Source organism: Lepisma saccharinum, chromosome 16 (genome assembly GCF_977018435.1).
Source record: "Lepisma saccharinum chromosome 16, izLepSacc3.1, whole genome shotgun sequence".
In the NCBI taxonomy this organism is placed as follows: Eukaryota; Metazoa; Arthropoda; class Insecta; order Zygentoma; family Lepismatidae; genus Lepisma; species Lepisma saccharinum.
Window position 1 is genome coordinate 32307981 of NC_139244.1, and position 9126 is coordinate 32317106.

At 35.0% G+C, this 9126-nt stretch overlaps 1 protein-coding gene across 5 annotated transcripts in view; it reads left to right on the top strand.

Moving 5' to 3' along the window:
- Bili (FERM domain-containing protein 8 Bili) overlaps window positions 1-8730 on the top strand; it is a 134877-nt gene extending 126147 nt beyond the window's left edge. For 4 of the 5 annotated variants that reach the window (XM_083137940.1, XM_083137942.1, XM_083137939.1 and 1 more), the window contains 2 exons: window positions 1184-1285; window positions 8619-8730. In XM_083137940.1, coding sequence (XP_082994066.1) covers window positions 1184-1285; window positions 8619-8662 — 146 coding nt within the window. In that variant the 3' untranslated portion in view covers window positions 8663-8730. Of the gene's footprint in view, window positions 1-1183; window positions 1286-2693; window positions 5834-8618 lie in introns of those variants that run through there. The other variant, XM_083137941.1, reaches the window with a different exon arrangement.
- Window positions 8731-9126: the final 396 nt, after the last annotated feature.

The following is a 9126-nucleotide window of genomic DNA, read 5'->3' on the forward strand; positions in this document are numbered from 1 at the left end:
CGGAATAAAACTTCTTGTGTTATCTTTTCATATTCTCTGGGAAGTTTCAATTTCTTGTTTGTGCTTTGAAAACTATATCTCATGGAAACCCTTCCAATAATTTGAATACATGTTTCATTGTAGAACTCCATGCTTAGAGAAGTTTTCCACATTAATTTTCTTTACATTTATTTATTTATTTATTTTTGTTCTAATGATCCTTGTAGTGTTTTTAGCATTCTGTACAGTCGTTTGTTTAGCACCAATTAGATACTTGACACTTTCAAGTTCAAGTGTGTTACATCTCTTGATATAACAAAAATATAACCAAATTTGTTCATTCTTTTTTATGTGCTAAATATGGTTAATTTGTTTCTTAAAATAAAAGGCACACCAAATGAACTTCAGAATAGTATTCAGCTTCTTGAGTAATATGGGGTTAGTTCATATAGAGAGAGAAATATAGTATTGACAACATAATTTTTATTATTATTATTTCCCTAATTTCTGTGCATATTACTGCACACAGTATTCCAAGAACATTGCATCTGGGACAAGAATTAAGGAGTATATCAGTGCTCAGTCCAAGCTGGGGGGGGGGGGATAACCTCTACTCTCCCCCACACTCTGCTGAAAGAGTGACCCTTTCTGAACACACACAAATATCAACCTCTCTTTCACATAATACACCCTAAACTGCATTTTGAAAGCTAACGAGGCTCTGGCATTTGGACTTACGACCAGTACAATCCTCTGTGGGGCATATAGTATGCCCTGTACATTGGTGTTTGTGATTGTCCTTTCATTAATTTCGTCTTATCACCATTCATCTCCATCATTATGAGCCAGCCCTCGTGGCGGAGTGGTTAGCACAGTGCGCTACGATGCCAGGGGTCCTGGCCTGAGCATGAATGTTTGTGAGTGTCCATTCATCAATTTCATCACTCATCTCCATCTTCACAAATTAGCCAAAAGTGGCACAAAAAGAAAAGTAAAATAAGGTAATTGAATCAATCAAAATCCATCATTACGATTAGCCAAAATTGGCTTAAATGTGAAGTAAAATAAACTTAATCCATCATTCAACATCTCTGCAGAACAGTGCTAATTTACCTGATCATTTCATAAAATTATGAATAACGCGGATATTTCTGGAAAAATGGTAAAATAGTTCATGAATCATGCTTTCTGTTTTATCTTCCAGACACACAAGTACCACTGACGATGGTGACAAGGAGAGAAATGCCACAGTCCTGCCTCAGCAACAAACTCAGCAAACTCACTTTGGCAACTTTTGATGAGGATGGTAAGTGAAGAACTGAATAATTAACATAAAAGTGTAACTAGTGGAATACAATTATACTGTAGCCATACAAAAACTTACATTTGGAATCTGCTGATAAATAATGTTCTGAAGACTGTTCCTACGCACATTTTACATAATTCTTACTGATCACTTTTCTCTGGGGGGGGGGGGGGTTAAGCTTCATTCTGGGTTAAAAATTGTAGATACTTGAATTTCTATATTTTTCTTAAAAATTGCATAATATAAGTAGTTGATTTCTTGTTTAAATAAACACATACATGTTTATTTTTTATAACTTATTGAAAACTTCAACCAGGAATGAAACATAAGTTTTTGGCGGTCCTCCCCGATGGTGCAGTGGTAATGTCACCTTGTAATCAAGGTGTCCCAGGTTCGATACCCGGTGGAGGCACATAGTGGTTCGGATTCTACTTTAAAGTGTAGGTCCAGTCCCGATTAGCCTTACTGTGCATAAAGTGGACTTAAAACATCAAATCAATCAATCGTTTTTTGGGATTATGTACCAATGCTTTCCCACTGAACTACAAAGCTAACCTCTGACCTCTGTGCAAATTTCCGCAATAAACCTCTCATTAACTGTGCCCAGTAAACTTGATTATCTGTTAACAAACAATAGGGTGTAGTCTTTTATAAATTTATATATTTTCTAAATATGGAGTGCCTGTACTGTACAAAAGTTAAAGTTTTACATTTTTCTTTCTGTAGCAAAAATGCTTTTATTTTCAAACTAAACATTCAGAATATATTTTTGAATAAGAAAACTGTAATATGGATTTCCAGTTTATAATATCACATGAAGAAATTGTAAAGAGAAATAGTGTTACATGTAGTTTTTTTTTAAACACTCGTGAAACATTATTAAGATTAGGGAAAACGTTGAACTATAAGAATCCAATGCATGGCAGAAGTTATATGATAGGTTCTTTATCTGAGGAACCACATGCAATACTAAAGGGCTTAGTTGTGGTAGGTAGGTTAAGCAAGGTTACCTGCAACAATGGAATGTGATAGATTTTTATGGAGTTGAAAACATACACAGCAATCGAATTCTGAACCCATGGTTTCTTGGTTAGCTTTTGTTATTTTCAGGCCACCTAAAGAAGCATTATTTTATTAGCTCATGCATTTTTTATAAAGTGTTGTCAAAAAAATCTGCTTTAAGTTCTTAAGGCCAGAGTCATGATTCATTTGGTATACATGTATTATTGTGTTTTTTATCAATTTAGAGCCTTTTACTTTTGTATTATCTATTTATATTTTCTAAAAATATGGAAATCATATTTTCTTAAAATATGGAAATCATATTTTCTATTTACTTGTTTCTTCTTATTTTATTTATTTATTTTTTGGACATGAAAATTATGTTTTATTTTTTTGTTCTTTCCAGTGTAGTTGAGTTTGTGTCACGTCAGTCAAGCATCTACACAGCACAATTCATTGGTTTGCAAGTAGTTTCTTATGCAATGTACACCAGCACTTTTCTTATTTGTATGAAATATTCATAGTGCATGCTTTATCACCTACATTTATGAAAGCAATTGGTATCCCAGTAGATGGTGCACATGGTCGCCTACATAATTTTCATTGGGCTTAGAACACCTCTAGTAACAAAAAACCTTCTTCTAGAAGTGCACTTTGGAAAGTAATGCTATTATTTGGACCAGCTTTTCAGTTATGTATAAAATACACATCAAATATATTTAAAATTACACTATTTATAGTGGGATTTTCAGTAATTATATCATAATCAGTAATACTGTGTAGAAAGTTCTCAAATTTTCTATCTGAGCCAGGTTCTTTTCAGACTTATTGCATGTATAAACACTTCCCTTTTCTGACTGGCCAACCTGGGGCAAAGTGGTAATGCTGTTGCCATTTAATCAAGGTCAGGTTTCATATCTGGAGGAGGAAAATTACAGTGATTCAAATCCCACTTTAAACTGTAGATCTAATCTCAAGTAGCTTGTCTCAGCATAAAAGTGAATTTAAAGAAAACATTGACAAACTTTTTCCCCCTCTGCTACTTCAGGGGTTTGGAAGCAAGCATTATATATTTTTCTTGAGGAATGCTTCTTAGCAAAGTTTTCTTTTTAACTTTTTCTTTTCAATTTGATATAAAATGGGAATCTTTTATTATTTATTTGCATTTGAGTGAGATGCAGAAATGTGGAATGAATTCACTGAGGCAAGATTCGGTTGAGTCCAGAAGCTATTGAATGAATTGTTGACCAGAAATTGGCAGCTAATTAGTGAAGAGTGAGCAGGTACACTTTGCAACTTTTGAGTATACTGAAATATTTATGTTTCTAGATTTTATTAATATGGCAATGTAACACTTGAGTGCCAAAGTAGCCAGATGAAAAATACTGTGGTGCAAGGTTTACATTCTCAACAATTACAGGACAGTTGAATTTATAATGTCCAAAACCAACATTATAATACATGATAAAACTTAAAATAATAATTAGATTAATAATGTCAGAGAATAATTATGATTCTGTATGGTCAGATTGAAAGCAGAGAAATTTTTATGAAGCTTGAAACACTGCACTGGACATTTTTCCATGTTGACAAAATCATCATTATTTTTAAACACATGAAAGATTAGGATATAAGTTAAAATGTTATTTAAAATACCATATCATTTCAGTTTGGTGCCCAAATGATATATTGCCATGTTAATGAATTCTGAACTTAGACATTTTTAAGGATGGTGAACTTAACTATTGATTTAAAACACCTCCAAACAGTGATTTAAAACACCTCCAGTACAACAACACCCTCATAAGGAAAGCGAACTGTCAGCATGATCCTGTCACATGATAGCACTTAGCATGCTTGCTTTTGGTTGTGATGAAGCTTTCTGCACCTATTGTGATGTGAGGTTTTTGTTTCTACACCACAACAAAACCATCCACATTTGTTTCGTCTTTGGTGATACCGTATTTACGCGTGTGTAGTGTGCGTGCGTGTATAATGTGCACTCTGGTTTTGGATGGGTAAAAGTGACAAAAAATTATATCTCGTATATAATTTGCAGTACAATCCAGTTTCAAGAAATTGCTTTCTTAGTTGTAGGTTGTAAATCTGTTGCTATGCTGATCAAGAGTGAATGACGTCATACCAATTCAATTGCTCATTCCTTCTTTTTCAAAATATATACTTTTTCTTTCCGTGACTAATGTAACATTTATACGAGGCACATTCAGGACCTTCCAAATAGCAGTTAGCAGCAAAAGATTTCTTCCATTAAGGAATATACACACTCCATGTATGTCATATTATTTGGCCAGTAATACATTTTAATTTTTATTATCTTTTTCCTTAAGTTTTCTTCATCCAAAGTACCATAAAAATCAGGACGTTTCTTCATTTTTTGATGAACTTATTTCAACTGCATTTCACATTAGTGTCGTTATTTTGTATGGAATACTGTTTCCATATTCAGAAACTGCAGGATTCAAGCTTTACAACGATATTTAACATGATAGGGTTCCGTAAACATGAAAAATATATGCAAGTGTCCCAAAATCATGGAATGACCCTGTACAGTTTCATATTGGGTGTTGGAATTATTCCGTGCATAAAACGCACCACAGTTTTTGGGGGCAAAAATTTTGGAAAAAAGTGTGCATTATACATGAGTAAATACGGTATGTATTTTTTTTTTAATTACCATCAACATTAGGTCACTCAGCAATGTAAATGATACATGTTTGACTGCAGTGCTGTGGGCACCAAAATTTTCAATATGGATTTGTGACACACTGAGTTTTTCATATTAAGCTGTCGTATGAATAATCAGACAATAAATTCATAGCAATTTTGCCAGTCCCTATGGCCCACGTATGATAAACTGAGACTTGTCCAGTCAATTGTATTTTTTTTTTTATATATATAAAATGCAGTTAACCAGCAATTTGGGTCCTGTGTAGGAAATATACATGAGAGAGTTGCATGAATGTTGCTTCTGGAGATATAATTAGTGAGAAATCTAGTCAAAATATGCCAAAAGAAGTGAGTAACAAGTAATTGATGTTGTACCAATAATGAGTAGTGATTTGCACTTATGAGCAGTGCAAATGTATGCTGAATTAGATATTAGATTTCATCTCTTCCAAGTACATGTCATAAAGCAGTGTTGGTCCGTACTCAAAGACATGGATCTATTACATTAGTGAGGCAGTGAAAATGAGTAAATGTAAAAGAATTAAATGTGAATTAAATCTTGAGAACTTTTATTTTTTATGTCATTGTTACTTGTATGCAGTAGTGCTGTCCTACAGTATTTCTAGTGATTTTTTTGGGCAGCTAAATTACATTTCATGCGTGTTAAAACGTACATTTTATGAATATGTGTTGTGATTTTTATAATCATTGTTATTGTACCTATGTTACTAAGTTTTATTTTCATTTATTGAATGACCTTCTTATTCATGATCTCAAATCATATATATTTCTTATAATTAGTGTGCATTTGTGTGTAGCATTTGTTTTCATTTAGCATGAATAAAATTATTGCTGTACTTTGATTCTTTTTATTTTGAAAGTTTTATGTATATTTATTTCCTTGTTTTAAATGTTGTTGCTATATCCTACCAAAATTCACTCGTATAAGTTGTTTCCAATCTTACTTCTTTTCTTTAAATTTTGTGTGAAGTTTCAAGGATTTTGTTAGTCAAAACTACCAAAATCAAAGCATTCATGAGAACGGATCGTTCTTATGCATATAATCTTTAAATCATTCCTTGCTTTATTAAATTAAAGGAAAGCACAGTGCTCATGCACTGGAAATTCTTTTTTAAGAATATTGTATTGTGCTTTCATATAAGTGAAAGAACATAGTCATTGTAAGAAACGGTAAGTGCATATTGATATGTATTTAAAAGAAAGAAAAAAATCATTAACAGCGTGTGAGTAATGCACATGTGATGAGAGATTCTGTGTATGAATGGCTGAAGTAGTAAAATCTGTGCGTAATGTAATTTCAAGAGAATCACTTTCTTTCCCATGTCTGAAAAGTACATGAACTTGGAAGGCAAGTCAAGGTTGTACGAAGATAATAAAGCCCATAGTTTTAATCTTTCCTGTGTGTAATAAAACAAGAATATATTGTTTTTTGAGGGAGCACAGAAAACTGCACAATGCTGCTGGGTAGCATTATAATTATGTCTAAACATGATTATTTGCATTAATACAGAAGGTTGTTCACGATCTATGGTAACAAGTTGCGAAGGTAACGTATAGAGTGTACAGCAGTGTGTTTGAGTGCAGTGCATGCAGAATGGCACCGAAAATCAAACCATTCTAGGAAAGGTACATCACCGCCCTTTCCAATGCAAAATATACTCTTACTGTGAGATTATCAAGCAATGTAAGAGGCGTGCTTTCACCATCTCCAAGAAAGGCATGTCATGTGTGCTGCACGAACAAAGTAAGGCCAAGAGAGGACTGATTCCAAAGGACAAGAAACATGCGCATCCACAACCAGCCACCAACCGGACCCCGGAGATCATTCGGAAAGTGAAGGCCTGAGTCTCCGGCCTGAGTCCAGCAACGCAGAGACCCATTGCACTTGCAGTGAAATTGGGGATAATTGTGACAACTGTCAACACTATTATCAACCAGGATTTGAACCTGCAAAAGCAGCATAAACACAAAGTTCATAATCTGCTACCCCAGCACATTGCAGAACATGCTACGAACAGCCGAAAACTATATGAACACCACCTGGCCAGTGAAAAGTGGCTGTTTGTTTTCACATTAGATGAGGCATGTGTGTATCTAAGTGTCTGCAACAACCTCCGGGCAATATATTACCAACCACAGAGTGAAAAAGAATTTGCAAGATGATATCAGGAAATGAAGGAAAATTTCCCCAAGGATTTCATGGTCATCGCAGGATACAGCTACAAGAGTAATTTAACCATTTGCCGGGTAGCTACAAATGTGAAAGTCAACTCTGCCTATTATCAGATTCACGTACTGACCTTATTTTTTCGCACAGAAATCCCAGCTCTCCATGGTGCAGATTTCTCTAAGGTCTGGCTGCATCAGGATAATACTTCAAGCCATATGTTTGCTTCAACCTGCCAATTCTTGGAGGATATGGAGAGAGAAACAGGAATACATTCTATCCCTTACAGAGACATCCCTGTTAAATCACCTGATGCATCACCAATGGATTTCTGTGCATTTGGGATATTGAAAAGGGTCCTTGGACGCAGACGACCGCGAACCGTGGATGGTCTCTGGAAAGCCTGCCAGGAGAAGTGCAATAAATTGAATATCACTGTACTTTACACCAGCTTACTGCAGTGGAAACTGTAATGCAGAGCAATAGCTGCACTCGTAGCTGCCACATCGAACATCACCGCTGAGGCATGGACTTCCTTCAGTTACAGCTGTTTCAATTTGTTGCCACACGTCATATACAACCTTCTGTATTATTACTACAAAGTTAGTAATGAGGCTAATTATGGGATAAATGAAGGCAGTGATCAATTTTGTGAGTATTACTTTTGTATTTTATTAACCAAATAATTTCTAATTTGTCTACATCTCTAGCAGCGAATTAGACCTGGTTTACATTCGACAAGTAGACTGGACAGTAACTGGTGAGAGTTGCTTGACTCAACTTTTGACTATTTACATGCATTATACTCAATTCCACCAAGCCAGCTCTCATGGCGGAGTGGTTAGCACATCGTGCTACGATGCCAGGGGTCCCGGGTTCGAATCCTGGCATGGGCATGGATGTTTGTGAGTGTCTATTCATCAATTTCATCATGTCATCACTCATCCCTATCTTCGCAAATTGGCCAAATGTGGCACAATGAGACATTTCGTGATCATTGATGTTGATATCATCAAACAAGAGCGTAAATGATTTTGTACTTTAGTAAATGTTTTGAATTAAATTAAGCACATTATAAGCATTAAGTTTTTACCCCTCATTGTCATATGTTTTCCAAATACATTCATGTTTATGTTACAATGCCGCAAACATTTTGGTTCAGACTCTGAGGTCCCTCCAGTTCATAGAGCATCTATACCCATCATCCAGTCTAATTTAGCCAAGTGGGAGGAGGGTGATGGAAAAGGAACTCAACTATCCCAGCTACTGAAGCGAGTAGTACTCTCCCTAATAGTTTACGTGAGGACTGCTGGTCCGTCAGGTGCACACTCAATCCAGCTACTCTTCTGTCTACTCAACCAATGTCATCCAGGCTTTAAATTACATATATATTATTATTAATTCTTTAAATTACATATATATATTATTATTAATTTATTTAATTTTCCCTTTCAGGAAGATGTATTGGCCCAATGGGATCATGGTCGTTCAGCCACTAGGCAGACCTTCAAAACATTCCACTTATTTGTATAAAGAGAACAGAAGTAATAAACATTCCTTGCTATTGTTTGTTTTTTATCATACAGCATTTATAAAATATTTGTTACTTCTATTACCGCCATAAAGCTTATGAACTGTACAGAGTCGCATACATTGCATATAGAGAAATGACTTCATTCTGCTTTTTATGGGGCAAATGTCCCTTTACTCCCTGGGCCAGTATGGCACCTGCATCATGTAGGTGCCAACTACAGAAGCTAAGCTCTATGTTAGTATCTTAACGATACAGACAAGTCTTGATTCTATCTGATATAGTCCCTAAAACATAATTGTGTGAATTCCAACCATCATGGAAATTATCTGGAAATAAAAATATGCCTAGAAGAAAGAGAGGAAGTAACAAAGTAAAAGAATAATGTTTCCCAGAGGAAAATTACTAACGAAAGGGATAATCTGAGTAACT